This window comes from Barbatula barbatula (assembly GCF_947034865.1).
Source record: "Barbatula barbatula genome assembly, chromosome: 2".
Lineage (NCBI taxonomy): Eukaryota > Metazoa > Chordata > Actinopteri > Cypriniformes > Nemacheilidae > Barbatula > Barbatula barbatula.
This window is the reverse complement of record NC_136767.1, coordinates 30,957,830-30,982,951: the sequence shown is the minus strand read 5'-3', so window position 1 is coordinate 30,982,951 and position 25,122 is coordinate 30,957,830. Positions and strand designations below refer to the sequence as shown.

Sequence of the window (25,122 nt, the reverse complement as noted above, 5' to 3'; positions counted from 1 at the left end):
CCCACCCCACACACACCCTGGAACCCCTCCCATCACAACACACACCCAAACGCTTCCGGAAACCTCCGCAGTCATTTCCTCCTCCTGACTGCACAACAAGTGACCATCAATTACAACGCAAACATGTTTCTGGGAACATACGCACCGCTTTTATTCAATCATACAAAAGAACATTGTCTCCATATGAAGAGTTCATGAGCAATGCACAAACAAACTGCTGCTGTCATAATGTACAGTACAGCGTGAATACTGCCTTACTTTTAAAAGTAGTATGCAAAACAATACACACTTTTTCAATGATAGTGCTTGTGTGTGTATTGATAGTATGGTGTGTGTATTGTCAATACTATTTCCAAATACAGTACCCTACAAATAATTATTTAGCATTAAAGTTTACTTAAATGTATTTTTACATATACCATATACAGTATAAATAAAACTTGCGGTATCACTATATAGTCTCAATAATCGTGATGTGAAAAAACATTTTGCATATTACCCCCGTCCTTCTGAAACATTGTATGTCCTAATTCACAGATTTTCAGGAAATGGAAAACACTTTTTGGTTAAATAATTTTGTAAAACCAATCATTGTTTGTAAATCAACAATAATGGCAAAAGTAATAAATCATAAAATAAAGATATAATATTTTAGGACACCAGAGATATGATTTCATAAATAATAGAGCGCATCTCAAATGTTTTGCCTTAAGAGCCACGATGGATAAAAACTCTCTCTCCACTTTACTTGTATTTTGAGTATGATTTGGCGAAAAAAGTAAAGATGAATTTGATTGGGAGTATTGTTTATTACGTTTTTATCGTCAAAATGTATATCTCGATAATACCGTCATTGTGAATTTTTCTGGTCATGATACCGTGTAGTGAAAGTTTTAAATTGTGTCGGCCCTAAATGAGACTGAAGCTAATATTTCTTGACGTTTACCATAACATTGAAAGTCGAGCGCAATGCATTGTGGGATACACCATACTCATAAGCGTCCTTGTTACTTACTAGATTTAAGCCAAATTATCACAAATGTGTCAGAAAGGATTGTAATAATAGAAAAGTACTTCCTCTTTCGAGAAGTTTGAAGATATACCCAAATATTCACAACACAAAGATCCTTAATCAGGCTATTGTATGAAACTAAGCTGTAAATGGGAAATTGAGAAATAATAGTTAGAAAATCGCAAGCAAACAGTATGACCACCCACAAATACACAAACAACATCTATTCGGTATTTATCAACATGGTGCACCCTCATCCCTGCGTGAACAACATGAATACACCACACAGGTCATTTACATATGAATGTCATAAAGATGCAGTTATGGATTTTTGCAACAAATAACTTTGACAGGTGATGTCCAAAGTCAACATGAAATCGAAACTAACCTGTTTACTCCGTATGATTTATTAAAGCATTTTATTTGTTTCTTTTTCATTGATGTGTAATCGCTAAACCAACTTCCCTTTTTTGGTGGATGTTGTCAAGGGTGGCAGCTGTGTTTTTTTGCAGATCCTCCACGGTTGACCGCAATCTCGTTCAGGTCCCACCCAACATTGTGCTTGCTAAACATCCTGTTTAACACTTATATACAGCAGAATTTAGAAGTTCACTGGGTTGCAAATGTGGTTTCATATTGACTTTTAAAAGGTACAGTAGCAGAGCATTTTGTTGCATGGTAAAAAGCTTTTGATGCTAAATGTGGAAAATATCATGTAAAAAAGAAGTGTAGAAGAAGACCTCTGGAAACACTTCTGAAACTCAAATAATGACACAGAGGCAACATGAGCGTTTGTGGTTTTTGGGCGGTTCCTTTGCATCATGAGGCGTGTCTATGACAGAGGCCCGCCCTCCACTCGCCTCCTGACACATCGAGAAGGAGGAGCCAGAGGAGACGGACAGGAGATGCCCGCACACCAGCTCGGCCGCGTTACCATCCGAAGCAGACACATCGGTCACCGTCCTCTCCCGTAACGACACGTCATCATCATCCTCATCGATCAGCACCACATCCGTCCGAACGTCCACCTGGATACACGGGAGGGTCTGAACGTCCTCGGAGCTCTCCAGATTACTGGAGTCGATAAAACCCATCAGAGATGATTTATCCACATCCAGCGACGCGTCGATCAGACTGTCCTCGTGGTGCAGATATTGCATCTCTTTTAGATTGGAAGCACTCCATATGTTGTGTGTTTGTTCATTGATAGCAGTTTTAATGATACCGTTCTCGGTCATCTCCGATGGATTTGTTTTCATTCGGACATCGTTGTAACTCAGTGGGTGTGAATGGCTGTCAGACGTGACCTCTAAGGTCAGCTCGGGTTCCCTGTATAGCCTTGAGAATTGTTCAATATACACTTTTGTTTCTTCATACAAGTTGTCTTGCCGCCATAGTCTAGTACAGTCAAAATGAGAAAATGTTATTAAAACATGTTTTAGTTTAACCATTTTCACAATAAGTTGTTATTGTGATTTAATAAAAACAATGTGGAGGCATATTTGAAAGTGATATTTCACCCAAAAAGGAAAATTCTTGATCATTTATTCACTTGTGTCATCCCAAACCTGTATGACTTACTTTCTTCTGCAGAACACAACAGAAGATATTTTGAAGAACGTTGATAACCAAATAACATAGACCCATTGACTTCCCCTGTATGAGTACAAAACCACCGAGACATTTCTCAAAATGTCTTTTGAAGAACAAAAGGGTGAATAAACAATAACACAATTAAATTTTTGGGTGTACTTGCTCTTGAAAAAAGTATTACAGTAAATTTGAACAGTTACCGTGATGCCTACAATAACACCACTTATATAAAATGTATAAGAAATGCACAATCTTCTGTTCGTGAAAGTTTGAAATTCTTTTTAAACCGTGAGGTATTTTAGATTTAGTCGTAAGGTCATCTCATACAGTACTCACCAGTGTTAGCGTTGTCTTTGGAGACCATCGCAAGCCTTTGATAGCGTTGCTAAAAGAGACGGGTCACATCTGTACCACAGATAAAATCTCCTCCAAATCCTCTCAGGATTAACCTTTCGCTCTTAAGATATCAGCACAAAACATCGACATCATTTCACATGCAGCATCCACCCTCACCGAACACTAATGCTCCAGATGCCGCACGCAAAGCCAGACTTTAACAACTGAAATAATGCAACGTGTTCCATCAGTAAAATGAGATGCAACGACAAGAACAGAGAAACTGTGCAGGAGGAAGAAAACTGGAAGCTGGTCAGCGTACAGAGATGTATAAAGATAGAAGCCGGGTTAAAAGCAGCAAAAATAACTCAAAATCCCCAAGAGACATTCTGTGTGGAACACTTCTGAGGAACACAAAAACTGACAAAGAAGAGTTCGGGTACAAACCATTCTTTCCATGCCTTAAAATAAAACGCAATCTAACACATAAAAAACAAATATTGAAGTTTTACCAAATTTAACACAAGCAATCATGAACAAGCAGAATGTTTTCTTTTGTGAACACGGCAGCATTTCTACACGGATTACTCATGACTGCACACGACAGAATCAGGCCTTTATAAATAAATCATCATCAATGGCTACTACACTCAAAAATAGCACATATAACCTCAATTGCCGACCCATCCAAATTATATATATATATATATATATATGTATGTGAACCATTTCAATTTGTACCACTAAAAAACCAAATAAAGCAGTCTGTTTATCTGGAAAACATTTGCAGAAGTGTGCGGATGTCATCTCAACATTCACTTTTGTGAGGAACCCCCTCACCACGCACCGCTGGACCCTCAATAATAAATAATACACATGAAGCACTTGCGCACGTGTGGGTAGACAGATACACGGGGAAAGAGATGTGAAATATTCATAAGAAACACATTTTCAGATTTTTTTAAAAAGATTTTGAGGGCACATGGATTAGAAAATATAATCAACTGTATTGATATTAAAATAAACACGGTACTGTTGCATAAAAAATAAGTGCATTCATTACATGAATATTTCTGACTGTGGACTGGTTCATACACAGATGACTTTCCTTTCTGTTAAAATGTCTGAGACAAATCTCTACCTTTACATCTTCTCATGTGAATGTCTTTGAATCTGTCCTGAGATGTACAGGCTTCCGGTCTGATGGTCCTCCAGTGAAAACGCTGCCGTTGTTGATACTTCAGCATCAGTATCCGTGTCAGTGTGCTCACTGATTCTGATGGTGACTTGATTGGGTAAAGACAGAGGCTTCACGTATCGAACCGACGCAGTCAGAGGAGGTCGTACCACTTCAGCTCCTAAAGGTACAACTACATTACAAACATGGACTGTTGACAAGTGACATGTTTTGTAAATACATATGAGCGAATAAGGTGGAGATAAGATTTGAGATTCTGTTGCTTTTGCTCAAGACAATTATTTTCACAGGGCACAGATTTTCCACCCTTAAAAAGACATGAAATGCTCTGCTTCTTCATTTCAGGGTGTGAATTTCCATGAAAACAGGTCAAGCTGTACCTTTGTGCTTCTCTATCTCTGCCATGCACCTGGAGAACATCCACAGCGAAGGGGCGGAAGTCTGCGTGAACCCCAAAAGAGATGCAGACAGAGGGCAGAGGTCTCCAAACACCCGAGCACACCTCACACCTGTGGTCCAGGGGACAGTAAGCTGGATACTCCTCAAAGAGGACAGATCTGATACAGACAGACACAGAGCAACAGAAATAAACTGTATGACATACCAAAATAAAACCAATTACCACTTTTCTTTATTATATGTACACTTTTCAATAACTAAGCGAGACGATGAGAGATAATGCGAGGACATGTGTCTTCTTGCTTGGAGAGTGTCCAATGAACACAGCAACAATTCAAACAAATCTTGTTAAATTTAAAGATACACAAATTTGATTTGATTTTTACTTTGCTGCGTTACAAAAATAAAATATTTGCAATGATTTTGTAGCTGAAATTATTTATTCACATTTATTCTAATCTAATAATTAATAATAATACTTTTAAATTCATTTATTTGCCAACCAAGTGTCCAATAATAGAGGGGTTACAGGGATAAACTGGCCATGGCAATAGATTTGAGTGGACACGTTATATACCAAGTCTTATGTTTATTGTATAATTTTATCATTGTGGATTGTTTTGTTCTGAATTCTACTTGTAAAGCGCTTTGAGGTGCACTTTTTAAAGACCCTATAGAAAAATAAAGTTTATTATTTTATTACATTTATTAAGAGAGCATGAACCATAATGTCAGGCAGCGTCCCGTCTCTTACCGTGCGTGATGTCTGTGTCAGAATGAGCATCAGGTGTGTGTGTGCTGTTAGGAGACAGAAGAGTCAATGTGTTGTTCCATATGATCTGTTCATCTCTGGATGCAGATAAAGAGAGATCCACCTCCACTCCTGTGCTAACGGTCCTGTACTCCATCACACGAGCCTGCAGGGAGAACGCTCCTCTCTTCAGCTCATCCACAGCATCATACACGTGCACCGTTTCACCCACACTCAACAGACCTGCGGAATATACATCAAACAAGTTTCGACATGCAAGTAATATCTGCAGACACAATAAAACGAAAATAAGATTCTAATTCAATAAATCATATCATTTTGATATGGATCGAGGTTAACGCTCTCACCCATTGGGCTGAGTTTGAACTTCTCCGAGCACATTATCATTGTGATCAATCTTCTGAAGAGAATCTCGGGGTAGCACAAGGGTATATCTCTGAACACAGCGTCGGGATAATCCCAACCATATCCTCCAACATCGCAGAACCTTCTCAGAGACATCACGTCATACCTGCAAAAGAAAACAAAACAACAACACCTGTTTATCCAACAGACTCTTCGTTACACATGTTATTATATATACACTGCTGAAAAAAATAAAGGGAACACCTGATCATCACAGCTCAACACCAATCAGTTAACCCTCAGGACTATCAATCAACCCGGTAAGTAAGCAGAAGTGATAGTGGACCATTTTCACTTGTTTTGCTGCAAATAAAAGTGACAACAGGTACACTGGAGAGGAAACAGCTGGGGTGGTCTGGGGAGGACCATTCTCAGAGGGACCTCCCCGTGCTATGAAGTATTGGGAGGAAATCCTCAACTCTATTGTCAGATCTTATGCGAGTGCGGTGCATGATTATACCCGACCTTATGTGGCCAGAGTCTCTAGGCTGTTTCTGGATGATGAAGGCATCGATGACATTGACTGGCCCTCACGTTCCCCACACCTAAATCCAGTTGAGAACCTCTGGGATCTCGCGTATCCAAAGCCATTAAGTAGCGCCATAGACTGGCCAGGAGCTCACTGATGCTCTGACTTTAAACGCTGAATGAGCCAGTGATTTTACTGTAACTCCTGCCCTGAATGTGTTTATAGTTCTGGCATTATTTTGTTCTCGCAAGTTATGCAAAGCATGTAAGTGAAGAGATTTAACCTGGATATTTTGTTCGTTGAGATCTAATGTAGTGTGAATTAGGTGTTCCCTTTATTTTCTTGAGCGGCGTATGTACAATATTAAATTGTATATGGGTGAGATGGACAGAATAATACAGAAAAAGCAGCCAATTAAAGGTCAGAATAGATGTGAACTTCTTCAAGATTATTTGTCACTTTTGCTCAGATATTTTATTTGTACCAGTTAATTCTAGTACACTATGGTAATGCATACTCTTTAATAATGTATACTATTAGTATTCTGTACTTTTAACTATACTATAGTAACATGATAACTGTACCATAATACTATTTTACTATAGAAAACCGCAGAAAAGTTCCTCAAGTGTTTTTGGACCTTATCATCATAGTCAATATAAAAGTAAACAACAGGTTTAATGTGGTTGTGCAGAGTTTGGATACTTAAGAAGAATAAGTACAGACATCAGTTCAAGTTGACTTGCCTACAGTTGATCAAAGTGAAAACAAGCTCGTTGTGTTTGTTTTGTCTCGCGTGTCCTCGCTTTTTGCGGAGAGATTGATGAATGAATCGGATCACGAGGTAAACAGATCCCGGCAAAGCTCGTCTGCTGTCAAACACGGTGCTTGTTGTAAACAACGTGTGAGAAGAGTAAAGCGAATGAGAGAAATAAAACACGGTTGCGGCTGACACGACAGCAAAAGCTGTGCTGTAACTCTTCATACTGTTGACGTTAATAAGAGAACATTTGAGCAGGCTGAGACCAAATCGTTCAAAGTTCAAAGCCACGTGTGTGTTTTAATGTGCGTTTCTTCTGTTAGTGTAGCGACGTCGATTTAAAAACGACCGACGCTCTTTACTGCCCTCTAACGATGAGAAAAGAAACTTTTTTTATTGCCAAGGGTAATTACAGAAGTATAAGTTGAGTAATTATATATTTCAAGCAAGAGATACAACACATTATAAAATATATATAATCTGTATATCTATAAGTAAGATAAAAGCGTTTAAAAAAGCACATTGACGCCGAGACATCAAAATATCGCGAGAGCAGACTTATTATTTAAAACGGCGACCAGTTTGCGCAGCGCTGCACGCAGACGGACGTACCCGAGAAGAGACTATTGAAATTATTATTAATTAAAAGATCAATTATAACTGTTAAATACATTTACGCACGGAAATAACAATACAGCGTGGACAATACAATTGTAGACTATTTGAATTGCACACGTACACCGAACTGTTATATAGTCATTTTATTGCACACAAAATGCACTGGTCTTGATCTGATCAATTAAGACGTATTGATCTCAGCTGGTTCCCAGCTTAAAGCGCCACGGCACCAGTTTAGCTGGTTTGATTCATTTTCTTCTGCAGTCATGAACCTGTTTGCTGTGTTCAATGGCGCTGTTTGTTTGATTTTAATGCTGCTTGGAGGTGAGATTGAACTCTTAAAGTGCAACAAATATCTTGTTTTCATTTGGTAATGTTTTAAATTGAGAGAAAGAGGGAGAGAGAGAAAGAGGGGGAGAGAGAAAGAGGGGGAGAGAGAAAGAGGGGGAGAGAGAAAGAGGGGGAGAGAGAAAGAGGAAGATGGAGAGAAAGAGGGGGAGAGAGAAAGAGGAAGATGGAGAGAAAGAGGGGGAGAGAGAAAGAGAAAGAGGAAGAGGGAGAGAAAGAGGGAGAGAAAGAGGGAGAGAAAGAGGGAGAGAGAGAGGGAGAGAAAGAGGGAGAGAGAGAGGGAGAGAGAGAGGGAGAGAAAGAGGGAGAGAGAGGGAGAGAAAGAGGGAGAGAGAGAAAGAGGGAGAGAGAGAAAGAGGGAGAGAGAGAAAGAGGGAGAGAGAGAAAGAGGGAGAGAGAGAAAGAGGGAGGGAGAGGAAGAGGGAGAGAGAGGAAGAGGGAGAGAGAGGAAGAGGGAGAGAGAGGAAGAGGGGGAGAGAGAAAGAGGGGGAGAGAGAAAGAGGGGGAGAGAGAAAGAGGGGGAGAGAGAAAGAGGGGGAGAGAGAAAGAGGGGGAGAGAGAAAGAGGGGGAGAGAGAAAGAGGGGGAGAGAGAAAGCGGGGGAGAGAGAAAGCGGGGGAGAGAGAAAGAGGGGGAGAGAGAAAGAGGGGGAGAGAGAAAGAGGAAGATGGAGAGAAAGAGGGGGAGAGAGAAAGAGGAAGATGGAGAGAAAGAGGGGGAGAGAGAAAGAGAAAGAGGAAGAGGGAGAGAAAGAGGGAGAGAAAGAGGGAGAGAAAGAGGGAGAGAGAGAGGGAGAGAAAGAGGGAGAGAGAGAGGGAGAGAGAGAGGGAGAGAAAGAGGGAGAGAGAGGGAGAGAAAGAGGGAGAGAGAGAAAGAGGGAGAGAGAGAAAGAGGGAGAGAGAGAAAGAGGGAGAGAGAGAAAGAGGGAGGGAGAGGAAGAGGGAGAGAGAGGAAGAGGGAGAGAGAGGAAGAGGGAGAGAGAGGAAGAGGGAGAGAGAGGAAGAGGGGGAGAGAGAAAGAGGGGGAGAGAGAAAGAGGGGGAGAGAGAAAGAGGGGGAGAGAGAAAGAGGGGGAGAGAGAAAGAGGGGGAGAGAGAAAGAGGGGGAGAGAGAAAGAGGGGGAGAGAGAAAGCGGGGGAGAGAGAAAGCGGGGGAGAGAGAAAGCGGGGGAGAGAGAAAGCGGGAGAGAGAGAAAGCGGGAGAGAGAGAAAGCGGGAGAGAGAGAAAGCGGGAGAGAGAGAAAGCGGGAGAGAGAGAAAGCGGGAGAGAGAGAAAGCGGGAGAGAGAGAAAGCGGGAGAGAGAGAAAGCGGGAGAGAGAGAAAGCGGGAGAGAGAGAAAGCGGGAGAGAGAGAAAGCGGGAGAGAGAGAAAGCGGGAGAGAGAGAAAGCGGGAGAGAGAGAAAGCGGGAGAGAGAGAAAGCGGGAGAGAGAGAAAGCGGGAGAGAGAGAAAGCGGGAGAGAGAGAAAGCGGGAGAGAGAGAAAGCGGGAGAGAGAGAGAGAAAGAAAGCAACCCAGTTTTCAGTTGCCCGTTGTGTTTGGGAAGCTGTAATTTGTTCTGTTAAAATCTTCTACTATTTAAAGTTGAAAAACTATCATGTAGGCTTCTTAAACACGTGATTTTATGTGCAAAGTTTGTATATTTTGTCTCGGTTTTGACATGTTAAAGACATTGTCCTAACGCCCATCCTAAAGACATGTTTTTGTTGTTTGCTCATCTGCAATGTCTCTGAAACGTCATATAAACATCTAGAATATGTCTGCGAGATGTTTATGATTTCTAACATCTTTTTCTGATGTGTTTTTAAAAAGCAGATGTTTTCCAGATCTTAAGCAGACCAGCTGCTTCTGACTTTGCATTAGAAGTCATACATCACACTGTGTTCTCTCCTATAAATTGGACGCATGTAGTAATGTTGTGACCCATTAGCTCTATGCAAAGTTTACGTGGTGTCATTGAGCTGAACATGTGGTTGTTTGTGATGCATGACTGTGCTCGTCTCCTCCAGCTGAATGTACGATGACAACGGTGGGATCTGAGGTGGCTTCCCTGCGCTGCAGGTTCGGGTTTATCCCCTGTAAGGATGGATCTGACTGCGTTCTCTACAGTCATGTGTGCGACGGGGAAGAAGACTGTACTGACGGCTCTGACGAACAAGACTGTGCTGCTTTCTGCACCATGGGTGTGCTAAACTTCAGCTTTCGTAGAATAGTTGGTCTTCAAAATGAGAATTCTTTCATCATCATCGGTTATCTTTCTGCTGCAAAACACAAAAGAACATATTTTGAATGTCAGAAACCAAAAACTGTCGGTACCCTTGACTTCTATTGTATGGACACAAAACCAATGGGGTCAATGGGGACCAATGGTTTTCTGTTACCAACATTTTCAAACTATCGTCATTTGTGTTCTGCAGAAGAAAGTCATTCAGGCTTAAAATGAGGGCATGTAAATGATGACATCATTTTTAATTTTGAACTATTCCTTTAACTGCAAGTCTGCAATTTCAACATCCCTCCCCTTACGTCTCATTGCGTTTCTGGTCCCAGGTCAGTTTCAGTGTGCACATGGTAAGAAGTGTATAGAACAGAGGCAGGTGTGTGACGGTGTGGCTCAATGTCAGGATCGCTCTGATGAAGTCAACTGCTTCAACGTGGACGACGGCTGCGATCATCGCTGTGACGAAAACCGCTGCATCCCAAAATCCTTTGTCTGCGACGGAGACGCCGACTGTGCGGACAGCAGCGATGAGGCCAGCTGTGGTAAGGGGTCGATTCCAGCATGACTCTGTAAAAAGCAGATCTTTCAATCTTTATCTGATCCTTTTTCTTGATTTTTCTCAGATGTTAGCCCTGATTATGAGGATTATGATTATGAAGCTGAAGATGATGATGATGACAGAAGCACAGAGGAGGAAGAGACGGATGAGTCTGATGGTTCAGAGGAAGCCCCCCTGCGCTGTTCGTTTGGCTCGAGGTTATGTGGAGACGGGCTGGATTGTGTTTTGCATAATCACGTGTGTGATGGAGAGGAGGACTGCAACGATGGATCGGATGAGGAAGAGTGCTCCGTCGAGTGTGAATCTGGTTAGGAATGATGCGGAGACCTGTACTGGACCTGAGTCCGGTAGCAACCTCTTCAAAAAGTGTTCCTTTTCTTCCCCATCTGTTCCCAGGTCAGTTTCAGTGTGCACATGGTAAGAAGTGTATTGAGCGGAGGCAGGTGTGTGACGGCGTGGCTCAATGTCAGGATCGCTCGGATGAAATCAACTGCTATAAACAGGATGACTCCTGCGATCATCGCTGCGGCGAAAACCGCTGCATCCCAGAATCCTTCGTCTGTGATGGCGAAGCCGACTGTGCCGACGGCAGCGATGAGGCCAGCTGTGGTAACTTTTATGGGCACTTGTTTCTCTTTCACCAATTCAGTTTAGTGTTTTGTTTAAGAAAAGCGAAAAAGGAATCTAGATCAAAAGTATTTTGAACAATAACTCCAGGTGAGGAGAGCTGCAGTGCTGCAGAATGGAGATGCGGCAGCGGTCAGTGTGTGTCAGTCAGCATGCGCTGTGATGGTCATCGGGACTGTAAAGATCATTCAGATGAGGAGAACTGCGCTGAACCTCCACCGTGCAGCACAGAACACCGCTGTCCACACAGCCATGAGTGTCTGCTGGACGAGTGGATATGTGATGGAGAAATGGACTGTAAGGATGGGACGGATGAGAAGGTGAAATGAGGATTCAACACACTGAAATAAGTGTACATTTGTAAATTTGCAGTCTTAAATTGACGGATTTTGATGTGTGAAACATCTGTAAAACGGTAACATTTCCTGAAATTAGTTTTTTTAGATATGTGAAAAATCTGTTACAAAATAACTCAAATTCAGATATTTTCATAGTTGTCCGACTATGCAAATAATTATGCTAGAAATAACAGGCCTTCAAAGGGATGCTTCACCCAAACATTTACTTCAAAACCCGTTTACAATTATGCAGTTGGTCAAGCCAGACATTGACCCATGGGACTCGAACGACAGAAATGTTTTTCAAGTACCATTGCTTTTTTAATGGTTTATACTCGTTCATGTTGACGATCATGTTTAGGATTTAAAATAAACGGATTTCAATCTGTGTTTTAAAACGATCTCTACGTCAGATGTTGCATTGCTGACGCGCTGCCTTGTTTGATTTGAGACAGAACTGTACAGAATCTCCAGTGACGTGTGGAGTATTCCAGTGGTCCTGCTCTTCCAAGACTCAATGTATTCCACTCGACTGGCGCTGTGACGGATCTAAAGACTGCAGGGATGGAAGCGATGAGTCTGGCTGTAAGTCTGAAACGCGAATTGAGATTTAATTCAATTGAATTCGATCTTGTCACAGAGCACATGGTCTGAAAGCAGCTTCACAGAAATTGTGTGTCTGTATTACGATCAAAAGTCACTATAATTGAATTGAGAATTTATTTGCAAAAACACAGTTTTGTTGTGTTTTTAGTGTATTTGTTAGCTGTATTATTCTGCGCTATTATTACTCAATCACAACAACAACAAGTTTGATTGTTACTTGGAGAATAAACAATCATTTAAAATGTTTATATATATCAGTTTTCTCCCTGTAATTTTTCGCATATTTGCATATTATTGCAAGAGATGGTCACACAGTGAGTGTATGTGTTTTGTCAGGTGCACCCGTGTTGTGTCCTCCTCATCTGTTCCAGTGTGGAAGTTCTGAATGCGTGGATCCGTCTCAGCTCTGTAATGGAGTCACTAACTGTGTGGATGCTTCTGATGAAGGTGGAGAGTGTCTGAAAGAGAAATGTTCACAGGAGTTGAAGTGTGCTCAGGATTGTCACAGCACACCCACAGGCCCGGTACAGCGTCACTTCAAATGCTTCGATCTGCAACTTATTTTATGTAGTTTAACAAAAAGTAAAATGTCATTTTGTGTTGAACTGAGATGGTGGGATGCTTTTATCCAAAGTGACATGCGGTGCATTACAAGCTATATATTTTATCCGTATGCGTGTTCCCTATTTCAGACATAAAGGAACACAAGGCATGAATCTGTGGCCATGAATTCATTCTAGTGCAGCACGATATTGAAAAACGTGATGCGTGATAACTTGCCCAATAGTTCAGGCAATAATATAAACCTTTTAAAGTATTAAACTCATCCAGTTATTGCTAAAATTATTGAAATTTTGATATCCCGAGTTACAAATCAGTTCTGTTGGTTGATTTTGACCAGCGGCGTTGTTCAGGAAATGATGTTATCACTTCACTAACTGTTCAGTTTGCAGTCATTGGGTGTTTTGTGTCCCTGTAGCGCTGTTGGTGTAAGATGGGCTATAAGCCCGTAGACGGCGGTCTGGTGTGTGTTGATGTTGACGAGTGTGCGACTGGTCCATCCGTCTGTTCACACTACTGTAACAACACAGACGGGTCATTCCAGTGCACCTGTAGTCATGGTTACGTTCTGGAGTCTGACGGCCACCGCTGTAAAATCACAGGTTAGGTATAGAATAAAGTAAACTCGTGATGATTTGAATTTGACTGCGTTAATGTTCTCCGTGTACTTTCATCAGGCGAGCCGTACCTTCTAGCTGCTGTGCAGTCCGAAGTCTTTCTGTTGGGTCTGAGGAGCTCAAGTCTGGACATCCTTCTGTCCTCCGAGAAGCGTCCTGTACTCTCCCTCGACTACGACAAGCAGAATCAGAGAGTGTACTGGATCGGTCTGGACACGGACAACATCAGATGGCTGTCACTGGATCAGAAGAGCAGAGGAACTGTTATTAAAGGTGAGAACCTTTATTTATTTGGCAGACGCTTCTGTTTAAAGTGACTCCACACCAGACGCGTCTGTCACACGGTGAGGTTAACAAACGATTAGTCTACGTTTGGCAACATGCATAAAAGTGCCAGTAAATGCAAAGTGTCGGGTATAATGTTAAGATGAAACAAGCCTACAGAGTAAAGTAGAGAGAGAATAGATGTAGGCAAGTTTTGTGCGCTCGTGTTTGAAAACAGTTAACTGCGGTGTTCCCTATATTGCGAATATCATTTGAGCACACTATGTGGAGAAAATATAATATATATATATATATAAATGTATTTAAATATTTGGTGTTTGATATTTACATTAATAGTGTACAAAATAAGTTTATAACATAATACATGTCTGTTTACTGTGCATATTACTTAATATTTATTCTACACACACACACACACACACACACACACACACACATACAAGTATGCATTAAGGAAATATGCACATATGTATAATTATAAGTTAAATTCTATATTAAGATGAATTGGTTTTTATATTTTTCTTAAATGCATGCATGCACGTGTACTGTGCATATTCATTTTGTATTATTAAACAGACAAATATTATGTAAACACACTTTTACGTTGTACGCAATTGCAATGCATCGCTTAACAGTCCAAATTATATTTAGAAGTAAAATCATCGGTGCATTGTGGATAAGAGTGAATGAATGTGGTGAATTAAGTGGACCGAGAATTAATAACGTTTCCATTCAAATGTATTAAAAAAATATGAAGTTAAGGTTACGTAGACAATAAGAAGCTGGGTAGTGCACTATATAAGAGAGACGGATAATATAGTGTACACTTGTTTCTAAAGGTATATATGCAGAGAGTCTGGCAGTGGATTGGGTGGCGAGGAACCTTTACTGGGCCGACAGTGTGAACGGACAGATAAACGCAGTGGGATTGGACAGCAACAGCACAAGAACCTCAGATCGTGTGGTGATTCTGGACCGAGATCTCGGGCAGATTCGCTCTTTAGCTCTGATGCCACAGAAAGGGTTTGAATCTGCATTTATTGTTTTTCTTAAACATCTTGAAGCTGTGCGTTCCTTGATGGTTTTAGATCGGAGTTGACATCATTTGTCATTCTCTTCTCAGTCTGATGTTCTGGTCTGAAACGGGAGATGAGGCTCAGATCGAATGTGCCGGAATGGATGGATCAGAGAGACAAGTGTTGATCAGTCGATCTCTTCGTTGGCCGGTCAGTCTGACCGTGGACACTCTGCACAACAGAATTTTCTGGACGGATGAAAAACTCAAGTGCATTGGATCGGCCGATCTGGATGGAGGAAATATTAAGGTGAGAACATGTTCACCTATCAGATGATTATCTCCTTTCTGTATTTATAGACTGTTTAATCATAAACGGGTTGCAAATATGCGTTTTTCTGTCATGTATTAGATACATATATTATTATGTAAAATTGCACAAATTTAAGCGTCTGAACAAAAAATATAGTCTCCAATATTTTGAATTTAGACTGCGATACCACCCTAAACCACTAGATGTCAATGTACCGAACTACAGCACACATTCAACAAATCGTTTAATTAATACAATTATTATACAATAAAATAATATAAATTAATACGAACTTAAATTAAATATAAATGGTTATATAATTAGACACTAGCCAAACACATAGGGTCAGGCGCGTGTCTGATGAAAAGGTCTATTGTAGAAAGTACTTTTTTAAATCCGTAGGGCTGTGAAAATGAATTGCCTCAGTTTACAGTTGACTGTATATTTTCAATACAACCAAAAATTACATTTAGATTATTTTGATAATGTTTAATGGTATTTCTTCAGTTGCTGCAGTTGATGGAGACACCCAGTCCGTTCTCCGTGTCTGTGTTCAATGATATGATGTACTGGTCTGATACCAATAGAGGAACCATTCAGAGAGCTCACAAAACCAGCGGCAAAAAACACCAAGTCCTGCTCAAACGGCCCGGACAGCCGTTCGGCTTAAAGGCGAGTGCGATCGTTCCATTCATGCTGAACACAAAAGACATTTAGATCAATAAAAACAATAACGTCACATTGCAGAATTAAAAACATTGTACAATTGTGTTTGCCTGCAGGTGACTCATCCTGTGTTACAAGCGAGCATTTCAAACCCGTGTGTGTCCAAACGCTGCTCTCATCTGTGTGTGTTAGCCCCGGGTCTGAAGAGCGTCTGCAAGTGTCCATCACAGTTTCTGCTGAATGAAGATGGACAGACCTGCTTGAAACCCAAAGATTTGTCATTTGTGCTGTTTCTCTCTCCACGTGCCATCACACAGGTAGACAGGTCATGACATCAGTTCGTTTCACCTGCTCTACATTCATTCATTCGTATCTGTTGGTGCCTCTCTCTCTCTCTCTCTCAGGTCTTTTTGCAGAGCAGACACAGCAGCTCTGGTCTCCGGGAATGGCCTGAGCATCGTCAGTTTGACCTCCCAAAGGAGATGAAGCCCACCATGTTTGACTTGGTTCTGCGAGACCTCACCATGTACGTGTCGGATGCTAACCAGCCCGTCGTGGAACTGTTCAAGATGAAAGACGCCGGACTGGTGCCGCGTGGAAAACTTCTCGAGCTGCACAAGGACTCCATCAGCACGTTTGCAGTGGACTGGATCTCATTAAACGTGTACTGGAGCAGCGAGAAGCTCCCCGGCCTGCAGGTCACGTCACCGGACGGCACGCAGACCAGCGTGTTAATTCAAGACGGTGTCGGGGGGATCGAATCCATCGCCTTGCACCCACCCAGCGGACGTCTCTGCTTCACAAATAAAGTTCAGGAAGGTGACGGGATCACGGTGGAGTGTGCCAACATGAACGGACAGAACAGAAGCGTGGTGTGGAGGAAAGCGGTCCGGCCTTCTTTACTTCTGCTGTCTGATGAGGGGAATAAAGTCTACTGGGCTGATGCTGGTATTGTTGTTTAGAAACTTCTTTTTAAAGCTTTGTTACGTTTGCCTCTATTGAAGTCTTGGTTTAAAACATGCATCTTATGTACTTTTCTTTACGTGTGCTGAAGTCAAGTGACATCTAAGTGACGTTTCCCACTAAATCATACCTTACAGCTTAACTTGTACGTAAATCTAGGAGACGGATTCTTTTCGTTTTCAATAACTAAATACAGTTTTAACTAAAGATTGCAGCTTGAAATAAAGGGCTGTTTGCAGTGCCAGTACATTGTAATCGTTGGACTTGAATCTTCACCATACAACATTTTTATGCCGTCTCTCCAGGTCTTGCTGTAATCGCTTCAGTTGGAACCGACGGTTCAGGATACACAGAAAAAAAAACAGAAGGAGGATTGAAAGCGTTTGCTTTAGTCAACAATGTGCTGGTTTGGGTTACTAAAACAGGTAAACATTTATCTGCTGTCACGGCTGGAAAGTCCAGGTTATGTCATCTTAAAGTGATTTTTGTTGTTGTTTTGCTGGTCCAAGGTTGTGAATTCAGATTGAAGCAAATTTATTAGAAGTAAAAGTTTAACCAAAAATGTCACTTTTATATTTACATTCATGTCATTGAAAACCTGATATGATTCTTTCTTCAGTGCAACATAAAAGATGACTTAAGAAATGTCTCTGTGGTTTTGTGTTCATACGATGAAAGTCAATGGTATGTTATTTGGTTATCAACGTTCTTCGAAATATCATCTTTTGTGTTCTGCAGAAGAAAGTGAAATGAGAATGAGAGAGCTTTCATTTTTGGGTTGAACTAAAAGGTCATCTTGGACCAGCTAGAAACCACGTTATACTACCTAAAGCTGGATTTGCAACTTTTATTTACTGTATGTCGTAAAGGTCATCATAAATGTGTTTTAGTTAAAAGACCTTCTGTTTTGTTCAGTAATACACACTTTGTCTTTTGTTTAGACCGCAGTAAGTGTTGGTTCAGTGACGATCAGGACACTGGTAAGCTGTGGTTTGAAGTGAAAACCGAGATCACTGGAATGAAAGGTCTGGCTAAATCAAACCAAAAAGGTGAACGATAAACATTCACAAACTAGAACCAAAATATTTCGTAATAGATCATATTCAGAAGAGCTCTCTAAAAAGCGTCCCCTTCATGTTTTAAGGCACAAATCTTTGTTCTAATGCGAACGGAGGCTGCAGTCACATCTGTCTGCCGTTTCCCGGCGGAATGACGTGTCAATGCGGCCACGGTCAGCGGCTGGTCAACGGCAAAGACTGCGTCCCGGATCCTCTGTGTCCTGAAGGCACCAAACCCTGCTTGAGTCAAGAGATCTGTCTACCGCTGAATCAATTCTGCAACGGAGTCGCCGACTGTCCGGATCATTCTGATGAGAACTGTGAGAAACTTCTCGATGGCCTATTGCGTAGTCATTGGATTTGTTTTTCAACTGTACTTCAGTAGGAATGACTGCATCACAGAACTGAACATTCATTGAGAATCCATAAGAAAGTATTGTCTTAAATTAAAAAGTCAAGATGCTTTATGGTAATGAGAACGTGTGTTTTCAGCTAAAATCATTGAAATGAAGATGAATTTGAAGGATGTCGAAGAAAAATATATTTTCGAGTGAAATGTATTTGTGAGATTTCCTTCTTGAGGAGGTCAAATAAAATGTTAGGAACTGTTTCTCGACTTCTCAGGTCTCCATGACGCCGAAGAGAGAAAGATCGGACTCCGTCCCAAATCATTTAATCCAGGTTTGAGAGAGAACATCATACCGGAGAACGTGGGGACCGAGGCGTGCGGAGTTAAACTGTGTAACGGGAATGGAAGATGCGTGACGCGGGACGGAGAGACGGTGTGTGTTTGTGATACGGGTTATAGCGGAGAGCGCTGTCTGGACATGTTGGGTGGAGTCACGCAGGGACCGGTTCTGTACGGAGCGGTCGGGCTGTGTGTCGCTGTGATCGTTCTGGGTGTTACCATCGGGGTCATACAGAAGAAAAGGACCAATCAGAGGTACATTTGCTTTTCTTTACTCTAAAACCTATATTGGTGTTTAAGGTCAGATGTGTAACGCACAGAGCGGACGTGTAAAGCAGATTGTGTGTGTTTAGGAACGCATCGCAGGCCGTGATTCAGCCTGAAACGGGCATGAAGGAACTACAGCAAAAATCTGAGGCGTCTTCGACAAAACCTGAAGGAAAAGACACGGAATTCTCAGAGGTACCAAATGATCAAGATAGAAGTGATTTTTAGGCAAACTCCTTTCATTTCATTGTCATTTGCCGTCGTGTTGGGGTGTGTGCTGGTAAATAAAAGCATTGTGGGGTGAACTCTTATAATCATGGATGTAGAAATTTTGAGTTTTTACATTGTACATTTTCTGTGTCTCTTACAGGAGAATGTCACATCTGTGGACTAGCTTCACTGCTTCGCTGTATGTCTTGATATGAATTAAAACTATTTGAAAGTAAATAACATTCACAGTCTGTTCTTACTCTCCTCCTATCTATTGTTTCAAATGTCACATTCAAATGTAATTCATCAACAAATACAAATATATTTGTAAGAATGATCTCCGGGGTATGAGATCTTGTTACTGACATTCTTCCAAATATCTTTGTGTTTAGCAGAACAAAGAAATGTATAGAGGTTTGGAATAATCTGAGGGTGGGCAAATGATGCCCGAATTTTCATTTTTGGGTGACTATCACGTGAGTGTTTTGGTAAACTTAAGATGTCAGTCATATCATTACATCAGATATTAGGCCACAGCCCTCAATCGGTCAAAATGATCAAAGTGCATTAAGAACACTGTCCTATGCATTAAGGTTTGGGAGGAAAGAATAGCTTTTATATTATTAGATGGATTTCATGGTGTAGCTCAATTGGTTTCACATGCGTTTGCATTCAAGCTACACATTTAAGAAATACGTGTGATCTCTGGAAATCCGAGTCATTTAGAACGAAAGCATCTGTCAAATGAGTAAAGGTAAAAAAAGTATAGATACAAAAAAGAGAGGTCTGATTTAAAAAAATGACAAAGATGTTTCTTTTCTACATACACTGGGACATTCGACCCACGCCACCTATATTTTATATCAGCTTGCTCTTAAATATCATATCTAATATTGATAACACTGTGAGGTTTAGTTTGAAGAAAACAAATCTGTATTTTGTAGGCGAGACTTGATCGGAACTGGTCAGAAGCCCCTAATTTTACCACATTTAAGTTCACTGCGTAGTTGAGGGCTTGAAAACTGAAGATATACTGTAAAGGTTTTAAAATTGAAAATCTTGTCTAGCCATGCCTAACAAAAGTAAAGTTGTTTATGAAGTAAAGGTTAACTGTATTGCTTGAGGATATTACATTTAAAAGGCCGAGTCTTTCATTTGTTGACTATAGCCTAGATATTTTATGAATTGTTAACATGGTCAAAGCATGTAAGCAGTCACCTAAAACAATGTTTGTGACTGAGGGTTTCGATGAATTTATAGCGGCTGAACACGCTAGCTTTTTAAAGATGACTTTGTAAAACATGTTTTGTTTCACGCAATCTAACGTAAATGTGTTTTGGTTCAAGTAAACAATGTGTTCGATGTCTTTACTGTTGGTCTACAGCTAACATTTGATCTTTAGAGCATTAGGCTGTTTTCACATCTTTCTGAGGAGTTTAAACACATGGTGAGTCTCTTTGCCAAGTGTCAGACCATAATTGTTGTATTGATTAATGATTTTAAAGTCATTTTTCGCTCTTTGACAGGGAAGGTCATTTAATAGATGGACTGTTTGAGACTGGCACTATTTGGATCCATTTAAGTGACTTTCAGCTTTTGTAAGCCAGTACGAGAAACATGTTTAAAAGATGCACTATACTTGATTCAACAAAATTATATTTCAATGTACTTTATAGCGTTATTTCTGTCACTTAAAATCATAAAATACATTTTTGTCTTCTGAATCCGTGACCTAGCATTGCTGAATTTATGCTTTATATCTTTGTAAATCACTGAAGAGGATGCATTAGCATCCGTGTATGAAATGTAAACCTTGACCGTTTTAAACGGTCTTTTACAGGTTAGTGTGTATCACACATCAGTTCTGAGTTTAGTCTGTCTTCAGAAGAGACTCAAACTCAATCACGGAGCATAAATGAGAATCTAAAGTGGGTCAATGATCAAACGCCATCAACACTTCACAGGACAAATGCTGGAGGAGGACATGAAGATCAACCCGTCACTAGATGTGTCTGCTCAAACATCACGACCGTCTGAGATAACATTTAATAACCCGACTAACAATGAAGGGCATTCTGAGGATCTAACCAATCTGTATTATCTTGACAAATCAAGGGCACAGACAAATGATTTAGACACTAATTTTAATGTCTTTTGCATAACATTTAAACAGACAAATAAACAACAATACTAATAACTGATTGGGCAATGCAGTGTTGTTTTTGTTGTATTACAGTTTCCTTTTTTATCATCAGCAGTTATTCCAGGACAGTGAATAGTCATTTCAAATGAACAGAAGCTATTAGAAACATGTTTCTGAGCAACATGATAAATAATTTTGAGGAAAACAACGATACTGTATCTGACTGTATTAGACTCAGGCCTTGGTTATGGGACAGACATGTCCATTATGCAGGAGAAGCAGAATTGTCATGTAGATAAGAAAAGGGAAAGATTATTAGTCTGTATATCCATCTGTAAATCTAAACATCGTTCGGTTCGGTCTCGGGTTCTTCATCCTGCGGCTGTTCCGCGAGCACTTGTGCAGCTGCCTGTGAGATCAGGCCTCCGTCCTGCGCTGTGTTATAAGATCCACAGCTACTGCATTTCATTCCCAACACGTGGAAAGAGACGATACAATGAGCCTGACAGTCGTTGCATATTATCTGCAAACATAAACACAAGTATCCAAATTATTCCAACCGCCATAAAAGTGACTAAACAAAACCAAAAGAAGAAAAATGTATTCTGTATATTGTTGCTTTTTGCAAAGGAAACAAACTTTTTTATTTATATTTTTCTATTGGTAGCCTTAATGCAGAACAACGCCTTGAGACACTAGCACGCAAGGTAGGCTAAAGTGACATTATGCTAAATATAAGATGAAAATAAATAAAGCAAATTGTTGAGGTTTGTTCTGTGCAAATTTACACAGCCTTAATGAACAAATATAATGGAACGCCGTGAATTAAAAATAAGACAGTGTTTTTGCAACATAGCCTAATAATACACAATGGACGGTATATTATTTGAGCAGTAATATGATGTACAAAAATGTGAGTTTAAAAGTAAGTTTATCGGTTTTTAAAGGGGTCGTATGACACAGCTAAAACGAATATTAGTGTTTGTTTTAGATGTGTACACGATTTAAGTTTAAGAAAAAACGCTGTATTTTCCACATACCGAACATGTTTGTATGTCTGATTTTTTACAAAGCGCATCGTTCTGAAAAGCGAGGTGTGCTGTGATTGGCCAGTTAACCAGTGCATAGTGATTGGTCAAATACTGCAAGCGTGTGACGGAACATCAGGTTCCAAAGCAATTGTACTGACAGGTACGCCCACCTTACTTGCGTTTACATGTGGTCTTAAGTCAATCATACCACAAACTGACGTAGTTTTGTGGGGTTGTGGTTACACGAGGCGTTTCAGGCAGGTCTGTGTGAACATTCGCTTTTAGATGCATCTTTTGTAAATAAACACTTAGGTCGGTATATAATCATCGTGGCAATATTGTTTACAATGTTTTTGTCGAGAAAAACAATCTTGTTCGGGTGAAAGTCGAGCCGGCATCTGCATAAAAACACAAAAAGAAGAATCGTTTTCGATTAACTAACAGCATAAATTACTCCCTTAACTATATCTGTTGTCATAGCCAAATTATTTATGATGCGTCATCATCAGTACACAGCTTTGTTTCTGCCTTTTGTTCACACAGGGTGCTTTCCACGACAGATCCTGTTAATGTTACTAGGTCCCCTTTCTGGAATCACTTGTCCGATCAATCCGGGGTGCGTTTGCGTTCACATCAAGGCACTCTGACAATTCTCTGGGATCAGCGGTCTGTGTGAATGGGGTTTTAGACAGTTTTACCTTGACTGTAGTGTCTTGATATTCTGCAGGCATGAGTGTCTTTGCAATCTCCTGATCTCTTTCTTCCCAAAACTCCTTCATGTCAAACGCTGAGTGCATACACAGAGGACAACGATAAGCCCTGCAGGACACACAGACGGACAGAAACTTTTACGTAGATCAGCTGGCACTGTACATATCATAAACACCTGAAGTATAATTGCAACCAAATATGAGCATTTCAGTCCACGGTAATATTAAAACAGTAAAAAATGAACGTTTCTTACCCGGTTCTGTACATGTCTTCAAAGCATGTTCTGTAAATAAGAATAAAGTATCATTTCAGCTAAAAACTTTCCATCAAGATAAGAGACTTGTATCACAACTGAGTCAATTAACCATGACACAGATCATGTGTTTCCTTACCAGTTAAATAACCAATTATTTATAACAATGTTTACAAACCATATAACATACATTACAAAACAAAATGTTTCAACAGGGTGAATATAAAACGTTAAAACTTCTTTAGGACCTAAAAATATAATTCACCCAATATCACTTCTTTTTTTTAGCTAAACCATCTTACAGGAGAGAAAACAATGAAAGGATTTTCATTTCCAGCAAATTTCCTCATCAAACACTCACGTACTTGTGCAAAAGATGACCACAGGGGAGAACATGAGCTCCTACTCTAGACGTGTGGATGTCTTCCATACATACAGGACAGTTCTGTCTGGACACATTCTCAACACACTAAAACATCAAGGTAATACTTTAATATTCACGAATAAACACAAACCATGGTGTTATTTCAACATTCAAGAACGAATTAAACAAGAGTGCGCTAAACCTTCCATACCTTGTGATTATCTTTAAGATCAGTTGCTAAACATAAATTGCACTTCGTACAATGGAAGTATTTCTCTCTTGGACCAATTCTGAGGGTCACAAAGCAATAAAACAGACGTGAATGAGTACATTTGCACACACAAAAAAGCTATAAATTAATCAATGGTGATGCAAGTCATTTTGCATATAAGCATGTGTTAACTGAATGTATGTAAATGTAATGCAAACCTGCATATTCCACACGGCTGGCAGTGGTATTGCTTCTTATCTTTGTCAAAGAGATGGCAAATGTCACAGTAATACTCCCCAAACTTTACTCCGCACTCCTTACATGTTTGTTGAGCCTAAAGAAGTTCAAAAATAAATAAAGATCTAAGAATATTTATGTCATGCTGCTGTGCACAGAAGTCAAACAGGAAATAAATGTTTAGATTATACCGAATTTGTACTCTTTTCCAGCGATTCGCCCAATACATGCTCACAAAAAATGCAGACTAAAGTATAATTGCTTAAATAAAAGAGCTTACCACTTGAATAGTATTGCACGCCGCACATTTGACCTCTCGGACCTTAAATCGGTCCATTTGATGATTCTCTTCAGCATCGTGACAAAGTCGACACACATAAAACTTCCCACAGCAGGGTGCCTGCAGAAAGAGACGGATCATAAATGTACTCACTCCTCAAGTTATGAACCATAAAACAAAACATGTCTTTATTTACAAGGGCTTTTTTCCAGTAGGATTTAATAACATTCAATTGGTTCCCATATGCCAGATAACATTCCACCAAGTAGAGACCTTTATAGTTCCATTACAACCTATACGATCCAATTTGCAACAGTTAAATACATTAGAATTGGATGATTTCTGTTGTTATCAATCGTAATTCATGCAGTAATGCAATAGCCCATTATATACTCAACACCAGTGTGATCAACATTTTGCAGGAACAAACTAACAACCCTACACCATTTATGAATGCCATAAAACGTTCTTTTATTATACAAATAGCGAGCAAGTCTACCGTTTATAAGCATCAACTACAAAATGTAAATGTTACTCTTCTTCTTCTTCCTAAATACACGTGAAACAGACTAAGCAGTTGGGTCGTGAGACACATTATCGTTATCGCAAGGTTATGCTTGAACAATGAATAACCGATCATTTATATATTAATATATTAGTAAGATAATGTGAAAAGCAAAGAAGAAATTCAATGTAAATAAAGTTGCTCACTTTTAACAAACAACTGCGAACATAATGCTCACATCCAGCTTCCGTGGCGGCCATGTTTCATTCTTCTTCTTGTTTCGTTTATTGGCGGTTGACAAGATATGTTATGGTGTATTAGCGCCACCAACTGGACTGGAGAGCGAAGCAGTCATGGGGAAAATCAGCACAAACCATAGAAAATATGAATAATAAACTAATAATATACAAATTAATTAGATTCTTAAATTCTGTTGTCCAAACCTGTACTCTTGAGATATCTAAATCATATAAATATTGCTGTATTA

The 25,122-nt window shown here is 40.2% G+C and overlaps 4 protein-coding genes across 5 annotated transcripts; 1 reads left to right on the top strand and 3 right to left on the bottom strand.

The window, feature by feature from the left end:
- Positions 1-129: 129 nt before the first annotated feature.
- LOC306903816 (uncharacterized protein) lies at positions 130-3,347 on the bottom strand. The gene is made up of 2 exons (XM_079473315.1): positions 2,942-3,347; positions 130-2,410 (listed from the first exon to the last, which is right to left on the bottom strand). Exon 2 carries the CDS (start codon positions 2,269-2,271, stop codon positions 1,774-1,776), a length of 498 nt encoding a protein of 165 aa, XP_079329441.1. The 5' UTR covers positions 2,272-2,410; positions 2,942-3,347; the 3' UTR covers positions 130-1,773.
- Positions 2,938-7,299, bottom strand: LOC306903803 (uncharacterized protein). Of its 2 annotated transcripts, XM_079473296.1 has the most exons (6): positions 6,931-7,299; positions 5,658-5,821; positions 5,293-5,532; positions 4,520-4,696; positions 4,083-4,299; positions 2,938-3,062 (listed from the first exon to the last, which is right to left on the bottom strand). In XM_079473296.1, the coding sequence occupies exons 1-5, from the start codon at positions 7,167-7,169 to the stop codon at positions 4,085-4,087; spliced, it is 1,035 nt and encodes a 344-aa protein (XP_079329422.1). In that variant the 5' UTR covers positions 7,170-7,299; the 3' UTR covers positions 2,938-3,062; positions 4,083-4,084. The 2 variants fall into 2 exon arrangements, with proteins under 2 accessions (XP_079329422.1, XP_079329421.1); XM_079473295.1 differs by lacking the exon at positions 2,938-3,062 and having other exon boundaries at positions 3,690-4,299.
- Positions 7,300-7,535: 236 nt separating this feature from the next.
- lrp13 (low-density lipoprotein receptor related-protein 13) lies at positions 7,536-19,156 on the top strand. Its single transcript, XM_079451353.1, has 21 exons — positions 7,536-7,886; positions 9,916-10,089; positions 10,457-10,669; positions 10,751-10,993; positions 11,083-11,295; positions 11,404-11,633; positions 12,107-12,236; positions 12,594-12,781; positions 13,237-13,420; positions 13,496-13,708; positions 14,560-14,743; positions 14,844-15,045; positions 15,556-15,720; positions 15,831-16,031; positions 16,119-16,662; positions 16,983-17,102; positions 17,619-17,726; positions 17,822-18,055; positions 18,360-18,678; positions 18,777-18,885; positions 19,061-19,156. The coding sequence occupies exons 1-21, from the start codon at positions 7,829-7,831 to the stop codon at positions 19,082-19,084; spliced, it is 4,056 nt and encodes a 1,351-aa protein (XP_079307479.1). The 5' UTR covers positions 7,536-7,828; the 3' UTR covers positions 19,085-19,156.
- A 1,781-nt stretch (positions 19,157-20,937) lies between these two features.
- On the bottom strand, positions 20,938-24,927 carry rchy1 (ring finger and CHY zinc finger domain containing 1). The gene is made up of 8 exons (XM_079487507.1): positions 24,842-24,927; positions 24,131-24,250; positions 23,832-23,947; positions 23,614-23,692; positions 23,404-23,507; positions 23,039-23,068; positions 22,773-22,893; positions 20,938-21,566 (listed from the first exon to the last, which is right to left on the bottom strand). The coding sequence occupies exons 1-8, from the start codon at positions 24,893-24,895 to the stop codon at positions 21,384-21,386; spliced, it is 807 nt and encodes a 268-aa protein (XP_079343633.1). The 5' UTR covers positions 24,896-24,927; the 3' UTR covers positions 20,938-21,383.
- Between the last annotated feature and the right edge of the window lie 195 nt (positions 24,928-25,122).

Coding starts and splice junctions, on each gene's coding strand:
- LOC306903816 (XM_079473315.1), bottom strand. CDS start 2,271: ATGAAAACAAATCCATCGGAGATGACCGAGAACGGTATCATTAAAACT.
- LOC306903803 (XM_079473296.1), bottom strand. CDS start 7,169: ATGAAGAGTTACAGCACAGCTTTTGCTGTCGTGTCAGCCGCAACCGTG. Junction 5,533..5,657: donor GTTCAAACTCAGCCCAATGG/GTGAGAGCGTTA, acceptor TATATTCCGCAG/GTCTGTTGAGTGTGGGTGAA. Junction 4,697..5,292: donor TGACACAGACATCACGCACG/GTAAGAGACGGG, acceptor TGTCTGTATCAG/ATCTGTCCTCTTTGAGGAGT.
- lrp13 (XM_079451353.1), top strand. CDS start 7,829: ATGAACCTGTTTGCTGTGTTCAATGGCGCTGTTTGTTTGATTTTAATG. Junction 10,670..10,750: donor CAGCGATGAGGCCAGCTGTG/GTAAGGGGTCGA, acceptor GATTTTTCTCAG/ATGTTAGCCCTGATTATGAG. Junction 13,709..14,559: donor CAGAGGAACTGTTATTAAAG/GTGAGAACCTTT, acceptor TTGTTTCTAAAG/GTATATATGCAGAGAGTCTG.
- rchy1 (XM_079487507.1), bottom strand. CDS start 24,895: ATGGCCGCCACGGAAGCTGGATGTGAGCATTATGTTCGCAGTTGTTTG. Junction 24,251..24,841: donor TTCGCAGTTGTTTGTTAAAA/GTGAGCAACTTT, acceptor CTCTTTCTGCAG/GCACCCTGCTGTGGGAAGTT. Junction 23,948..24,130: donor CGTGCAATACTATTCAAGTG/GTAAGCTCTTTT, acceptor GAACTTCTTTAG/GCTCAACAAACATGTAAGGA.